Source organism: Microtus pennsylvanicus, chromosome 11 (genome assembly GCF_037038515.1).
Source record: "Microtus pennsylvanicus isolate mMicPen1 chromosome 11, mMicPen1.hap1, whole genome shotgun sequence".
Classification (NCBI taxonomy): Eukaryota; Metazoa; Chordata; class Mammalia; order Rodentia; family Cricetidae; genus Microtus; species Microtus pennsylvanicus.
This window is the reverse complement of record NC_134589.1, coordinates 16,443,472-16,460,277: the sequence shown is the minus strand read 5'-3', so window position 1 is coordinate 16,460,277 and position 16,806 is coordinate 16,443,472. Positions and strand designations below refer to the sequence as shown.

Here is a 16,806-nt window from a genome sequence, read left to right as displayed (position 1 = left end):
TAATTTTGGGTCTTTGTGACCTGAAATCTAAATATTTAGTTGCTCAGCTGCCGAGAGTTGAAGGACGACAAGTCCATTACTCTCAGCTAAGCAAAGGATGCTCTCAAAAGCTGAGCTGAATCCTATCTTTCTTCCTTATTTTTTCATTTATTTTTATGTGTGTGTGTATGTATGCATGCATGTGTGTGTATGCATGTGTGTGTGTGTAAACCATAAACATACAGGCACCCACAGACCCGGGAGTTAGAATTCTAGGTGGTTGTGAGCTACCCAATGGAGGTGCTGGGATCAGAACTCTGGTCCTCCGGAACAACACTTAACCATGGAGCCCTCTCTCCAGCCTCTCCATCTTCCTACTTCTTGCAGGATACACAGAGACTGCTTGTCTTCAGTCCCTGAGCTTAGTACTTTTGGAACAATGACCCTTCCAGCAAGGATCCAGGATCCAGAAGATGAGGAAGGCTCATGTTGAATCTCTTCATACAGCTTGCCGCCTCCCCCTGCTCTGCCCCCTCCCCTCATCCTAGGCTAATCAATTATTTCATCTTTTATGGGGAAATCAGGTCATGTCTATTCGCTGTTAAGTTTAGAGAGGATAAAATATCTTGGTGTCTGTGGCAGTTTTAATGTAATTGGCCCCATAAACTCATAGAGAATGACAGTATTGGGAGAAATGGCCTTGTTGGAGTACGTGTGACTTTGGTGGAGGAAGTGTGCCATTGGGAGGGTGGGCTTTGAGGTCTCCTCTCCTCAAGGTGTCACCCAGTGTCTCAGGTCACTTCCTGTTGCCTGCACAAGGTGCAGAACTCTCAGCCACCTCTCCAGCACCATATCTGCCTGCACACTGCCATGTCCCACCATGAGGATAAATGGACTAAATCTCTGAACTGTAAGCCACCCCATTAAATGTTTTCCTTTATGAGAGCTGCCATGGTCACGGTGTCTGTTCACAGCAATGGAAACCCTAAGACAGTGCCCCTGTGAATCCCAGTGGTGGTGACGGACTAGGGGAGATAAACGCAAACATCTTTTTCCATGGACACTGCTTTATCACTATTCAGCTTTTCTGTTGTTTTGTGTTTGTTTTTAAAGACAGGGTTTCTCTATGTAAATACAGCCCTGGCTGCCCTGGAACTAGCTCTGTAGACCAGGCTGGTCTCAAACTCACAGAGATCCGCCTGCCTCTGCCTCCAGAGTGCTGGGATTAAAGGCATGCGCCACCACCACCCAACTAATTACCCAACTTCTGATTGAATATGTAGAACTACCATCTATTTCCCTGGCAAATTCTAATCGGATGGAGGTTCAGCACGCTGTTCTCAACCCTCTAGGATGGTTTGTGATAAGTGGCTACATTAGGTTGGCTTTTAGAGATGTAGCCGAGAAGCCACAGAACCTGTTTCTTCACTGATGCCTGTTGGGGCATTGCTTGTGGTAGAATTGACTAACAAGGCCGTTTGTAGACATGATTTAATGTTAGCACATCACTTAAGTTCCCTCATCCTCACGATGATCTTGCAAAATAAGCATAACATAGTAAGTGTTCCCTTGGAGAACTGAAACACTGTCTAAACTCACAAGGTGACAAGGGTCAGAGTGGTCTTCGGTTATGTTTTCTATGATGGCAAGCCACAGACTGAGATGTACCATACTAAAGAACATCTCAGTAATGGGCTTGACAGAGTGCTTTCTTCTGGACTTGAACACAACTGTGCAGCCCTAGGAAAGCCTCTGGCTACAGAGAGAGCGTGCTGAGGAGCAGTAGCTGGGTTAACTGTGTGTTGGGAGGAGATCTGCCCACCCTTAGGTAGGTGTCTGGAAATGATAGCTTTGACACTGGAGCTAATACTTGATGGTTTGTTCCAAGCTCATCAGAATTGTGACAATTGGAGTCGGGGTTAAGAAATGAACAAGTGATGAAAATTGCAACACAAGTGTCAAAATTTGGTCATGGCGTGCTTCAAAGAATGACAGAACACTGGGGAAATTTCCATGAATTCAGCAATTGACTTTCACACTAGCCACCCAATCAGAGGACAGATCTGCCTTCACAAATCAGATGCAAAATGTTACCCAGAGTCCTAGGTCCCAGCAATTTCTGGGAAGGAAATGATGGGGTACACCTCCCCCCCACCCTGAAGGGGTTGTCTGGTTTACAGTGTCACTCTGGTCTATCTTTTTCCAGCCCTTTTCTGATTGACCAAGGATGTTTTTGCCTGGTGTGACATTTAATACACTCTGGAAATTGGATCAGTCTGACCTGGTTCTCCTTTGGGAGATGCCAACTTTCTTCTTCTTAGAGTCTCTGGGAGAATAGGTCCAGCACCCCCTGGTATTATGCACCCTTAGAAGGAGGTTTATTTGATAAGTCATGCATTCCCTCAGGGATTGGAGATACTGTGGGGCAGGCCAAGGCATAAACAACCGGACTGCTGTAGAAATCTGGGGAAAGCTCAAACTTGGGAGGGGGCTATCCAAACTAATGCATAATCCCAAGGCTTAAAATTTTTCTTGCACCTTTTTTTGAGTCTCCTAAGGAACCTTGGGTTTCTTTCCTTCCTTCCTTCCTTCCTTCCTTCCTTCCTTCCTTCCTTCCTTCCTTCTTTCCATCCTTTCTTCTCTCTCTCTCTCTCTCTCTCTCTCTCTCTCTCTCTCTCTCTCTCTCTCTCTCTCTCTCTCTCCTGTTTGTCCCAAGCTCAAGCATTGGGCCCAGCAGGGCAGACATGCAACCACACACACTGTGCATTCAGTACTACCATGTCTCATCACCATCTTCCTCTGCTTTTGTGTCCAGAGCCAAACATCCCAGCATCCCCAGTGCCTCAAATGATGAGGGTGAAGCAGAAGTGCACACAAAGTGGAACCTTGGAGATACTGTACAAGTACGTCTCAAGCCTTCAGGATAGCATTTGGAGAATTAAAGTTGATTTGCAAGGATTGTTTCACAGGCATGGTGGCCCAGTGCAGCATGAAAATTCCTGTTCTTGCCGTCTTCTACCTGCTGCTCCTCTCCCTCCTCCTTTTTCTTGACACAGGTCTCACCATGTACCCTTGGCTGGCCTGGAACTTGCTCTGTAGACCAAGCAAGCTTCCAGGTCAGAGATTCACTTGTTTTAAAGGCATGTGCCATGACTCCTGGCCTCCGGGTTTTGTCTTCTGATAGAAATGGTCAGTCTTATGCAAGAGCCATTATTACTTTGTGTTGGGTACAAGTAAATACAAAATTGAATTAGAAAATCAGGTCTAAGTAATCTATGATCACAGAAGTTGTTTCATCCAATCATTTGGACAGCCGTGTCCTTGTTTGGAAGGAAAAGCTATAGGAATGCGACAGCATCTTGTCCTGCAGTGCCGGCGGAGAGGAGCCACAGGCAGGTCCCGAGTGTTCCCGAGGGGTGTGTGACCCCTGCTGTGAAAGCATGGCTGTGACCTGGAGTGTTAGCCTCGTCATGAGTACAGCGGGACCAGGTGTCCATTTGTTCGGGAATCCCAGTCTAGGAATTGCTACATGCCGCTGTCTGACTTAAAATTGTATCACATTTTTTTTTGTTATCTGTCCTTGATTTTTTTTATTCTGAGCATAAAAATGACAGCATTTATTTTAATGCTAAAAATAAGCTGTTCTAGCCAAAGCAGTTTTAATTTTTGGATTGACCTCATTCCCTTGGTGTCAGCAGCAGCAGGCCTTACATGTAGCCCTTGACCAGCAGGAAGAGACCCAGGCGAAGCATTCTGGCAGCTGCCAACGTGGTGAGGGGGTTCCTTTTCACCTTCAGCCTCTAGGTGGGATAGTTTATCGTGTGCTTTTATATCCCTTAATAGGGACCATACATCTCTCCCAGGGAAGCAGCTACGTCCATAAACATCAATCACTGATGTTTTTAAGGTGTCCTTTGAACATTAAATAACCACTGTGTGAACATCGTAGATTAAAGAAGAAATCAAGAGCTTGATTGATATCAGGTATCCAAGATCTGTCTCAGAGATCCATGCTACTGATAGGGAAGAGACAGTCCCTCCTCTGGAGTCTGTTTCAGGCATAAAATATTAAATAGGAATTCATAAGGGGCATTTTACTCACCTTAAATCAATTCGCCTTGCTAACAGCCAGGGCTGGATGCAGTCTGTGGTTGTTAGCTCTTACACAGAATAAGCGAAATTCTCAGACAGAGAAGACCTCAAGCATGAAACATGGAGAAAGAGCTCAGCAGTCCGGAGCTCTGCTCTGGGGTCAGCACGCCTGAGATGGAAAACCCACTCCACTGCAAATGCCTGTGAAATTATAGCTAAGGTTCCTCAGGGCTACTTGAAGCAAGTTGCCATCTGTAATGTGGCCAAGGTGTGTGTGTGTGTGTGTGTGTGTGTGTGTGTGTGTGTGTGTGTGTGTGTGCATGCACACACATGCGCACGCACACGCACGCATACGTATGTGCACATATGTGTGCATGTGTGTACTCTCTTGGGCTCATAGAGAATACCAGTTAGTGTTTTGTCATCTTGATAATACAAGCCAGAGTCATCTGGCAAGAGGGAACTTAAATTGAGAAAATGCCTCCATCGATGGGTCTGTAGGTAAGTCTGGGGGAGGGGAAGCATTTCTTAATTAATGAGAGATGGGTGGACGCCCAGACAACTGTGGGTGTGCCACCCCCAGGCAGGTGGTCCTGGATGGTATAAAAAGAAGGAAAAAGCAAACTGAATGAGCTATGCAGAGAACAAGGCACTCAGCAGCGTCCTACCATGGTCTCTGCTTTAGTTATTGCCCTGACTTCCCTTCATGATGGGCTGGAAGATGAAATAAACCCTTTCCTTCCCAAGCTGCCTTTGCTCATGGTGTTATCACATCAATAGAAAGGGAACTGGGGTGGGGTTGAGGTGCTGTTAGCTCAACCTGGCCTCAAACTCCAGATCCTCTTGCTTCTTAAATTCTGGGATTATGGGCATATGCCACCATGCCCTATTTATATTTTGTTTGTTTGTTTGTTTTTTTGGGACGGGGTTTCTCTGTGAAACAGTCCTGACTGTCCAGGAACTCACTTTGTAGACCAGGCTGGCCTCAAAAAGAGATCTGCCTGCCTCTGCCTCCTGAGTGCTGGGATTAAAGGTATGTGCCACTACCACCTGGCCTGTTTATATATCTTAATATGTACATATCAAGCCAAGTATGGTGGCATATTCCTACAATCCTAGCATTTGTGAGGTAAAGGCAGGATGATTGGGAGTTCAAGGCCAGCCTTGGCTACATAGCCAGCTTGAGGCTAGCCTGAGACACATCAGACCCTGTCTCAAAAACAATAGATAGATAATAGACATATACGTAACTATGAGAATGAAATGAGTTAATACACATAGAGAACTGAATGCAATGTTCGCAGTGGTACAAATACTCAAATAACGGCTAGTTTGAACACTATCATATATCATATTGTTATAATACTATATTGTTCTTAACTATTTGTTATCAAGTTACACAAAAATATTTAAACAATTGCCAGCTACTGTATCTGTTGTTGTCACTGTAGTTAACTCTATTCTTGCCTTTAAATTAAAGCCAGAGACAACGGTGCCGAGGATTAGATCAGAAGCCACAAACATGGAGGCCCAGTGCCTCCAACTCTAGCATCAATGCGTGTCTTACGGACTATAAACATCAGGTCCTTCACCACCAGGGGACAAGAGTGAAGCCCAACAAGCAAGGCCATGGCTAAGAGTGACAGGTAGCATTCAAAACAGGAACACCTGGCTCAAGACTCTCTTGCCTTGCCCTTTAGAATTCGTAACAGACTTCCATTTTATCCATTTTTGTGCATGTATGTGTTCATGTATGTGTGCATGCATGTGGTGATCAGTTGTCCAGACAACAGAGGTGTTGTACCTTGGGCATCACAACCCAGGTTTTTTCTTTCTTTTTCTTTTTTTCTTTTGAGACAGGGTCTCCCACTGGCTTGGGGTTTTCTCAGTTCTGGCAGGCTATCCGGCTAGTGAGCTTCAGGAATTTTCTTTTCATCTCCCCAGCTATGGGATCCCAAGTGCACTCCGCCATACTTGACTCCCCACCCTTAAATGCAGGTTCTGGAAATAGACCTCAGGTTATCATGTTTGTGGAAGAAGCACTTTAGCAGCCGAGAGTACCAACACTTTCCTTTTGGAGTTGACTTTTTCCTAACACATTCATGCATGTGCGCGTGCGCGCGCGCACACACACACACACAGAGGCAAAAGACTTGAATTCTCCATACCTGCTTGGACGATGACCCGCTTGAAAACCGGGATCTGTCACTCGTGTCTTTCCCCCATAGCTGATCCTGCTTCTTCTCATTTGGGTCTTTTTTGTATTCTTGTCGTTTCAAACAAGCCTAGAGAACACACAAGAGAGATGAGAAAATGGTTGCATTCTCTTGGGTCTGTGACTAGTTTTGGCAAATTCAGGCTTAATACCAACTTGAGAGGCACAAGGAAAATGATATTCGTCTCCAGCTGTTCATGCAATAGCTGTCACCGGGTTCAGAGACCAGGTGTCACTCTCTTCTCCCTTTTCCCAAAACGTGAGGATCAAAGCCATCGAGCGCAGCTTTGATAAACACAAACTCTAAGCACACCATGGAATACTTTAGGAAGAGCAGTGCTTTCCTTCTTGTTAAACTGTGCCCTGTCTGTGTGCCCATATCCGTGTGAGTGCTGAGTGTGAGAACACACGTATGTGCAGGTGCCCGAGAGGTCAGAAGACACCATCAGGTCCGCTGGAGCTGGAGCCACAGGCTTTAGTGAGCCACCCTATGTGGCTGGGGAAGTTGAATCTGGTGCTCATGGCTAAGCAGCAAGTGTTTGTGACTACCAGGCCATCTCTCCAGCACCTTAGAAGAGTTGCCTTTTTAGGAAGGCTGTACCCAAAATGTCCTATCAGCTTCTTCCAGTCTTATTCCCCTCTGTGGCACCCCTTTTACCACCTCTTGGGTTGACCAACTCCTGGGTCATGCTACATGTCTGCCACATGCTATTCCCTCTGCTTGGAATAGCCTCCCCATGTTCCCAGCAGCTCAGGCTGCTGGTCACTGAGATCCAGCCAGGGTGACACCTCCTCTTTCCCTGTCTACCTACTCCTCTCGGGGCTGAATTAATTGATAATGAAGCAGCAGACTGCCGCCTGTCTCCATCTGCAGCGTCAACAGTTGCCCATAGTCATCTTTGGTGCACAAACATGAAATGGAAGATTCCAGGAATAAATAATGCATAAGTTCTGAATCTTGCACCATTCTGAATACTGTGATAAAATCTTACTTCGTCCCACTCTCTCCTGCCCTGGACATGAATTATCTCTTTGTCCGGCATACATACACTCTGCATGGTGCACTCCGATTACTCACTTTGTAGCCGTCCATTTATCAGCCCTGCTGTGGCATTATCAAAACACTGTTGCTGAAACAATCCTCACGTTATTCACTGCCGGCCCCCAAGGGCAAGAGCCGTGATGCTGGCAGCTGTGACTGTGCATCCTCAGAACTGTTCTCACAATTAGGCAGCGGTGCTAATCCTTTACTGAGTCTAATGGGAGGGGCAAGGGTTTATTCTGCTTACAATTCTAGGTTCCAGTCCATTAGAAAGGGAAAATCCCAGGAGGAACTCAAGCAGTTAGATCATAGCCAGTCAAGAGCAGGGAGAATTAGGGCCTGCCTGCCTGCTGCCTGCTTCTGCTTAGCCTGCTTTCCTCTCTCACACAGGGCCCAGCCCCTGCACCGATACCATCCAGACTTAATGAGGCCCTTCCTTCCTCCATAAATAACCAGGGCAATCTCCGTAGCCGTGCCCACCAGCTGGTGTAGGTGCTTCCTCAGCTGAGGTCCCTTCTCAGGTGGGTTTAGGTTGTGACAAGTTGACATTTGAAACTACTGGGAGGTGTGGTCTTGGAGGACATCCCCTGCGGATAAAGACGGGACTGCTATGTATGCGTGAACACGACGCTAACGCACGTGGTTTGAGCTGTCTATTTCCCCGATTCCACTATAATTGGGTTTGTTTTACAGCTCATTTTCCCAGTTGGCCAGTGAGAACTTGAAGAGTAAAAACCACTTCTCACCTTTTTCATTTTCTAGCATTGAATTGCACTGTTTTCCTTATCAGTTTTAAAGTTGGCACACAAAGGACTGGATTCCATCATGACATTTTCGTACATGAGGAGCATTGTACGTTGCTCATATTTACTTCGTTACTCTTCTTTTGTCATTCCCTTCACACACACACACACAATTTTAAATAGTTTAGTAAAATATACAAATATTTTTATAATTTTTGAGAACTTCATACTCAGTACTGTATAAATATCGGCTTCCTCCTCACTCCAAGTCCTCCCACCCCTTCTCAAATTAATGAATATGAGGAGAGAGAGAGAGAGAGAGAGAGAGAGAGAGAGAGAGAGAGAACATTTAGCGCTGCTTGTGTTCAGGGCAGACCAGTTGGGATTGGATAACATATCGGGGAGTTCATTGGTGGAGAAAGTGGGTTCTCCCTCCCTCAGCAGCCGCTGATTGTAACTCTTCATCTAGGGGTAAAGTCTCGTGATGCGCATGTTACCATGCCAACTGGTATGGTCACTGTGCAGGTCTTGTATGTGTGCACTTTAATTTAAATCTTGCAGATGAAAGGAAACACGCTGTATCTGAGTCTGGCTTGAATCATATTTTTTGCTTCAGAAAATATCAGTCCCTAAATGCAATGTAACAAAAATAAAATAACTAGTCCCCCACCACCATTTTCTTAGCAAAATTAAAATAAAATCTAGTGCCACACTCTTTCCCCCTTCACTAGTACTGAAGCAACCTAAGGACACCAGGGATTTCAGCTGATATTTTAAATACCACCCCCCCTCCCCACACACACACAACAGCAAAAGCACTTGGAACATTTCAAGTTCACTCACTGGCCTGCGACCTACCAGGGTCAAATCATTCAGAAGTCTGGTGTAAAGACAACACGGTTGTTATTAAGTAGACTTGCCATTTCTCCACTCCCTGGCTGGGTTGAGCAGGGAAAGATTTCCTTCGTGTTCCCTCTCCACTTCCATTAGCGAAAGCATTTCATTTTTTAATGTGGCAGGATTCAGAATTTCCTGAATCCTGGGGGGAAGCCTGGGAGGTTGGGCTACAAGGTTAGGAATAGAAATGGCCTGACTGTGTGTGTGTGGGGGGAGGGGGGAACAGGTGCTGCAGGAACCATCTGGGAAGAGTTAATCGCCCTGCAGGTGACAAGCCCCCTCACCCCCACCCCAGCTCCACAGCTGGTCTCCTGCAGCCCGTGGACTTCTGGACTCCCGGAGACAGGTGAGGTCTCACCCCACCAGGCTTGGAAAGTAAGAACACTCCAGAAAAAGTGTTCTCGTTTTCCCTGCTGTCCCCTGGGCCGTCTTTTATTTTGAACAACTCTGTCACAATAAATCACTGAAATGGACACTGGGAAGTGCTGCCAGGATCCGTATGTTACATAATGTAAGCAAGAAAACCCAAAAAGGGGACTGGAGAGCTGGCTCTGGCTTAAGTGTGCTTGCTGCCCTTGTGAGGCTCTGGAAGAGTTCCCAGCACCTGCGCTGGGTGGCTCAGCGCTGCTAAGACTCCTGCTCCAGGGGATCCTGTGACCTCTTCCGACCTCGGAAAGCATGTGTGTGCACGCGCACACACACAGACACACAGACACACAGACACACACACACATGAGAGAGAGAGAGAGAGAGAGAGAGAAAGAGAGAGAGTGAGAGAGAGAGAGAGAGAGAGAGAGAGCGCGCACGTGCCAAAGAATAATAAACAGTACCTAATCAAAAGAGATCAACAACAACAACAAAAACAAGCCAGGGATCTTGAATAAATATGAGCTGCTTTTAAAAAAGCATTAAAATACATATTTTTAAAGATTTATTTATTTATCATGTATACAGTGTTCTGCCTGCATGGTATTTGCATACCAGAAGAGGGTACCAGATCTCATTATAGATGGTTGTGAGCCACAGTGTGGTTGCCAGGAATTGAACTCAGGACCTCTAGAAGAGTAACCAGTGCTCTTAATCTCTCAGGCATCTCTCCAGACCCCCAAAACATTAAAATAGTGAATGTATGTAGAGGAGGTACCATGACACACATGTGGAGGGCACAGGGCAACTTGGACAAGTCAGTTCTCTCCCTCCGCTGTGTGGGTCAGAGGGCTCAAACTCTGATTGCCAATCCTGAGAGCAAGAGACTTTACCAGCTGAGTCAACCACGCCCCGAGCTGTTTGTCTGGGTGCACTCTTCCCACCATGACTTCACATCAGACCACCCGCTGTGTGGGGACCGAGGCAAGGAAGTCTGTCTCCTACAGCTACAGTTGTAAGTGGTGCCCTCCCCTAACCGGTATTCAGGTCATTGCTGCTGGTCAGAAAGCGGAAGAGCCAGCAGAGCAAACACAGGCCAGACCAAGACAGATTTTGAACAGAATTCTTGTAGGCTGGGTGTTTTTATTTATTTGAAATTCTCTTCAAGAATACATATGACTATGACTTAAATAATGTTTCTTTTCTTTTTCTTTCTTTATCCTCCCTCCTTTCTCTCTTTCTCCCTTCTTCTTCTTCTTCTTCTTCTTCTTCTTCTTCTTCTTCTTCTTCTTCTTCTTCTTCTTCTTCTTCTTCTTCTCTCTCTCTCTCTCTGTTTTGTTTTTTGAGATAGAGTTTCTCTGTGTAACAGCTCTGACTGTTTCTGGAACTCACTTTGTAGACCAGGCTGGTCTCGAACTCACAAAGATCCAACTGCCTCAGCCTACTGAGTGCTGGTATTAAAGGCATGTGTCACCACCGCCCAGCTTTTAAATATTTCTTTATCAAAAGGAGAGGACAGATAGGTTTGTTTTTTGCGATGTTGAGGACATTATTTTTCTTTGGCTCTTTTCTCTCAGATTAGTGAGAGGAAGATAAGCCACGGCAGGGCAGATACTTAATGATTTTCAGCCTGAGACGGCCGAGCAATCTTTCTGTGGAAATCAAACACCAATCCTCTAAGACTCGCAGCTTTGCTGTGAAGGAACACAAACACAACTACCAGGAGTCCAGTCCTAGAGGAGCCAAAACCTGGCATCCCCACCCCGGCATGCATTGTCTTTCTCTGGGTGAATACGAATATTTGTTAGTCTGGTCCTTGATGGTACTGTTTCTGTGGTGGAGATCCTAAAGTGACCAGCTGGCTGGAGAAGGACAATTGCCTGTCCTTCTGGGCTTCTCAGTTAGTCCCCTTGTGCCCCGCCTGTTAATCCAGACCAGGATTAACTGGTCTGTGGTCAGCCCGTCAGAGGGCAGCATCAGGTGACTTCTGTGTCCTCCTTCTCTTCCCCTTTTGGTGGCGGCTCTGTTCCCCCACCACATGCACTCGGGCTGCTTCCGTGTAGAAACTTCCACTGTGGGAGCAAATCACAGAATCTGCGCGTGGGGGGTGGCGTGGGTTTTGTGACTCACTGTAACTCAATCCTGGTAAACAAACCCAGCCCCAGCTCTGCCACTTTCTAGCAGAGACCTAGGGAAGGCTGACTCCATTGATTGCCCCATCCCTCAGCTGTGGGAGAGATAAGTTCCCGTGTCGACGGGGTTGCTAGGAGAGCAGGGGATTCTCTCAGGGTCTTCTTAGCTGTGACTGGCCTGCAGCGAGGGCTCAATGTCCCCTTCGCCTCACCGCCATCACCACCAGCGAGCTCTTGTTTTCCATCCCACTTACTGGTTTACTTGTTTCCAAACTCAGCTTTTGCTGAAGCGAGCATGTGACTGTGATCTTGGTCACGAATAAGAGAGTCCTCCTGTGTGGGTCTGAGGCACACTCATCTCCTGACAGAGAAGTCTTGTCTCTCAACCCACGGAACTCAGCCAGTCAGCTGACAACCGCCTTCTGTGCTCTGGCATTCTGGGGTACACTGTACCCCACTCTGTCTTTAACATTACAGCTGTCCGAGCCCATAGTTAGGCTCAGCGATTCTCTATTATCTGTCATCATCCTGGCTCCCTTACGACCTAAGAAGCCGTTTTGCATATGAGCAGTTTCCAGTTATGCTATAAAAACAACTATCATAAAATAGCCCAAATTAAAAAAACCAAAAACAAATGCAACAAGTTTTTCTCTGTACTACAAGCTCCCAAATAATGACACAGAGACTTATTAATTATGAAAGCTTGTCCCCCTAGCTCTTACAACTTAAATGAACCCATTTATATTAATCTACGTTCCATCACCTGACGTTACCTCTCTTCCATCTTACACCTTCTGGCTCCTCTTTGTCTCCTGGCATTTCCTGCGCATCTAGATTCCTCTTCCCCTTCCTTTCTCTTTCCCACCTCTATCTCTGCCTAGCAATTGGCCATTCAGCTTATTATAGCAGTCACAGCAATGCATCTTCACACCGTGTAGAGACAGCCCGCAACACACAAATATGGACATGACTAGTCTACCTTTTTTTGTTTTTGCTTTTGACACAAGGTCTCATGGAGCCCAGGCTGGCTTTGATCTTGACAACTTCTGCCTCTACTGCCTGAGTGCTGATGTTACAGGTGCTGCTACCACACCTGGTTTTATGCGGTGTTGAGGACTGAACCCAGGGTTTCATGCAGCCTACCTGTGCTGGTTCATTTTTTTCTTTTCAGTTGGACCCAAACAAGAGTCAAGAGGGAACCTCAAGTTAAGGAATTGCTTTCATGAGATTGACTTCTGGGCAGGTCTATGGGGGCATTTTCTTGACTAAGGGTTGCTGTGGGAGGATTCTGCCCATCGTTGGTATTGCTGCCCCCGGGCAGGTGATCCTGAAGGGTATAAAAAAGACTAAGCAAGCCATGGAAAGTGATCTCGTAAGCAGTATTCTTCTGTGGCTTCTGCTTCGGTTCCTGTGATGGACTATGAAAGCTGTGAACAGAAACAAACCCATTCCTCCCCTAGGTGCTTCTGGCCATGGTGTTTAGCAGAGCGGTAGAAAGCAAACTAGAAGACTAGGCAACCATTCTACAGACTGAACTGTATCCCTGTCTTTACATCTCAATTAACAATGGCACCTGTACGGTTGCGGTCGGCACCCGGAGGGAGGAGCTGGCACTGCCTACACCTCTGCTGTTGTTCTTACTTGGGTCTAATGCGCCCAACTCAGAGTTGGGGGTTTTCGTGATCACTGATGACATTATTAAAGTTCACTTTAAAAGATTGGCACAATAGTTCCCTCATTGCCTGAGAATTCTAGAGAAGCACGTGCCTCAAAACTGGGCCTCATGGTACTGGTAACCTCGGCTACCTGAGAGGCTGAGGCAGGAGAATGGTCATCTCAAAGTCTTTCGGGGCTACGGAGTGAGTTCAAGCGTAACCAGGGTAACTTATAAGGTGGTGAATATAGGAGGAGTCTGGGGATATAGCTGTGTGTACGCCTGTCCTGGGCAAGGACCCAGGTTCAATGTCCAGCACTGCACAACAAACGAATAAATAAACAAGACTCTCTCCCAGGCTCCCATGGGAAGAGGAGCTGAATGACAGCTGAGAATCCTCTATTGAAATGCTTTGGGACCAGATGTGTTTTGGATTTGGGTTTTTTCAGATATTAAGGTATTTGCATAAATCTCACAAGGAGATCTCTGGTAGATGAGTCTCAAGTCTAAATACAAAATCCATGGACCTTAAGCCCATACTTTGAGGGTATTTCATGTAATGTTTGAAATAATTTTGTGCACGAGACGTTTCCCTGGTGTGGCAGTATATTGGTGCTCAGGGACCTTCACAGCCTTGAGTATTTGAGATTTGGGATTTCGGATTAGAGCCGTGCAACCTGCATCTCTCTCTCCCTCCTGCCCACTGCCACATGGTATAGAAGCCACCAGCATGGCCTTCAACACATTTATATCGCCATGGTTCGTTGTTTGATCTGCACTTGAAAGAACTGAGATGAGCAAGTGACATGAAATGAAACCAATTTGAACACATTTGAGAGATTGTAGAAAATTGTTCTGAAATGCCAAGTGTAATCTTCCCTTCTAGCCTTCCGGTGGGCATTAATGGCTAAGGCTAAATTCTGCCTCCGGTTACATAAATACATTTGGGGAGGGAAGTAAGAGGTGAGGGAGAGACGGAGGGAAATATGGAGAGGGACAGAGAGAGGAGAAATATGAACACCCTGGAAGGAACAGAGCCAAGGTCTAAGATAGAATATAATTATATCCTACTTACCCGATTCTGAAATAGCAGGTAATATGCCAAATAGATGTTTACTTCCTCTTTTTTCTTACAAGAGCCCCACCCAGGCACCGAAAAGAGTAGAAGCAAACAATGAGGGTGGGGTTAGCCTTCTCTTAGAGCTAACCCACAGACCTGTAAAGGCTGCATTTGCTGCATACCAACCTTTAGAGTATTTTAGGACAGAGCAGGAATAACCTAAGTCTAGAAAAAAAATTAGGAGGTTCCTAAGGGCTTCAATTTGAGCCAGTTCATTAAAGGCAAGCCAAGCGTGGGAAGGAATGTGTGGCAAGAGTGTGTGATTTGGGAGCTGCGTGTAGTGATTACGTCTTACACCATTCCAATGCCCTGCAATGGGAAGTCCCAGGTGTCCCGAGCAGAAGGCTGCAGGGAGAGCGAACGCTTGGATTCCCACAGGGTGCAATGGGCCAGCCCCACAGCAGGCACAGCCAGCCTTCTGACAACGTAACAAGCTGTCACTGCAAAGTCCACACGCGACAACCGTGCCGTCAAGCCACAAAACAATCTCATAGTATTTGAATAAGCTTGTGGATTTGTATTGGATTGCATCTATAGCTAAACTCAGCCACATGGGACAGGTTGGACACAACACATTAAGGTATCGGTACTTACCCAGCACAACAACTCCCCTCAGTAAATGATCTCAGCACACTTTGGCTGGATGGCACCAAGTTAATCACCGGTCACTCAAGCCATGGAATTGATTCTTTTCTAAGACATAGTCTTTTGATCAGCCCAGGGAAACCTTGAACTCATGGTTCTCCTTCCTCTGCTTCTCAAGAGCTGGAATGATTGAGGTATACCTCCATGCCCAGCTGCAAGTGATTTTTAAGCCCCAACTTTAAAGTCTTTCTGGAATAAGGCAAAGGACAGGTGAAATAATATCATTAAAAAAAAAAACATTGCAGGGCTGGGCGTGGCGGCATACACCTTTAGCCCAGAACTCAGTAGACAGAGGTAGGTCAATCACTATGAGTTTGAGGCTAGCCTACTCTACATAGTTAGTTCCAGGCTAGCCATGGTTACATCGTGAGACCTTGTCTAAAAGGAAAAGTTACTGCTGTTCCTTTGGAGTTGCTACCTTCTGTCTATGTTTCCCTGTTTACAGCAATCTATATCTTAAAGGCAACCATGTTATTTCGTGTGACCCCATTGATGAATGGCTTTGAAAAAGGCCAGTAATGATGCAGTTGGTTCTAGGAACAGTCACACACTAGCTGGACTACGTCTGACAAGTTGGTGGTTAGCGTAGATAGCACTGGCTTTCAGGCACTACAGTGTGGGGTTCAGCCTGGGCCAGGAGGCTCACGACAGTAAGAGGCTAGGGAGAGGAAGCGACGCAAATGAGAACTGTGTGCAGTCTCCAGCCAGAGGGAAGCGTCCTAAAGCAGCAAATCTACTACAGATCATCGACAGCACACGTAAAACAGGTTGAATTTCATGCTATGTAAACTGCCACCCAGTAATTTCTTAAAAACAAACAAAACGCGAACCCAGATACTATGTGAGTCAGAGATTCCCTTTAGTTCTAAATTAAAACTGTGATCTTTACGATCTCTGTAGAGAGAAGGCAGTAAAAGCAAGGTGGGGCGGGTGGGGGTTAGGGTTAAGTAGCAGTTCCTGCTAAGGTTGGTCTTGCTTAGGTCCCTGGGTCTGGAGCCTGCCTTTGCGGGGGAAGCTACTGAAGGTCTTTAAGCATTCCCATGGCACAGGCTAGAATATGACAAAAGTCAGGAAGGTGACAAAGTCAGCCATGACAAGGAGGCCAGCTAAACATTAAAGGATATCGTGGTAGTCTCGGGTGAAAGTTATGGTATTTGGAACCATGGTGGTGGTCATAGGATAAAGGGTGGCAGAGGCTCAGGTGCCCTTAGGTGAGCTTGGCAAAGTCTGCCAGCCGAAACTTTATGGGGGAGAGATTAAGGAGTCAGGGAAGGGTTTGAGGGGAGGAGGGGTGGTGAGGGATGGACATGTTGGATTAGTGACACCTGTGCGGATGCACCCAAGGCTCTGGCATTCTGTGAGACTCTGGGGACAAGCCAGCTGTATGAAGTAGGGGTTAAGAACAGGAAGAGCCAACAAGTGGTGAGGGCCTTGTGCATCAGAAGTGGAAGGGGGCTGAGGCTGGGACCCTGGGACTGTATATCAGAAGAGGAGGGAGTAGGAAAGAAAACCGGAGATTAACACGAGGGAGACACTATGTCAGGAGACCGTGACATGAGAGAGAAGCAGCCTCGGGAAACAAAGACTCAGAAGGTGTCACTGAATTGGGTCACCAACCTCAGCAGTGGTTAAGAAGAAGTGCGCATTTACAAACAAACACACAGCTGACAAGGAAGTGGAGACAACGAGACAGGCTGGAGCAGTCTGAGACAGACAGGAGGAAGCCGGGTGCTGCCAGAGCAGCAAGGCTTTGCGCCTGGCTTCTTAGGATGTGAACCTCAGCGTAGCTGTAGACTGGAGCTGCTAGGGACAGAAGATGGGGCTGAGGGTGCAAATCAGTTGGTGGAGGGCTTGCTTCTCACGCAGCAGGCCTTGGATCCTGTCTCCAACACGATACATAGATAAGCCAATAAAAAAATAT

General features: G+C 46.6%; 1 protein-coding gene across 2 annotated transcripts in view; it reads right to left on the bottom strand.

The window, feature by feature from the left end:
* The window catches only part of Marchf10 (membrane associated ring-CH-type finger 10), a 98,684-nt gene that overhangs the window by 69,914 nt on the left and 11,964 nt on the right, over positions 1–16,806 (bottom strand). For both annotated transcript variants that reach the window (XM_075942158.1, XM_075942159.1), the window contains one exon: positions 6,240–6,356. In XM_075942158.1, the coding sequence (XP_075798273.1) occupies positions 6,240–6,356 (117 nt within the window). The remainder of the gene's footprint in view (positions 1–6,239; positions 6,357–16,806) is intronic.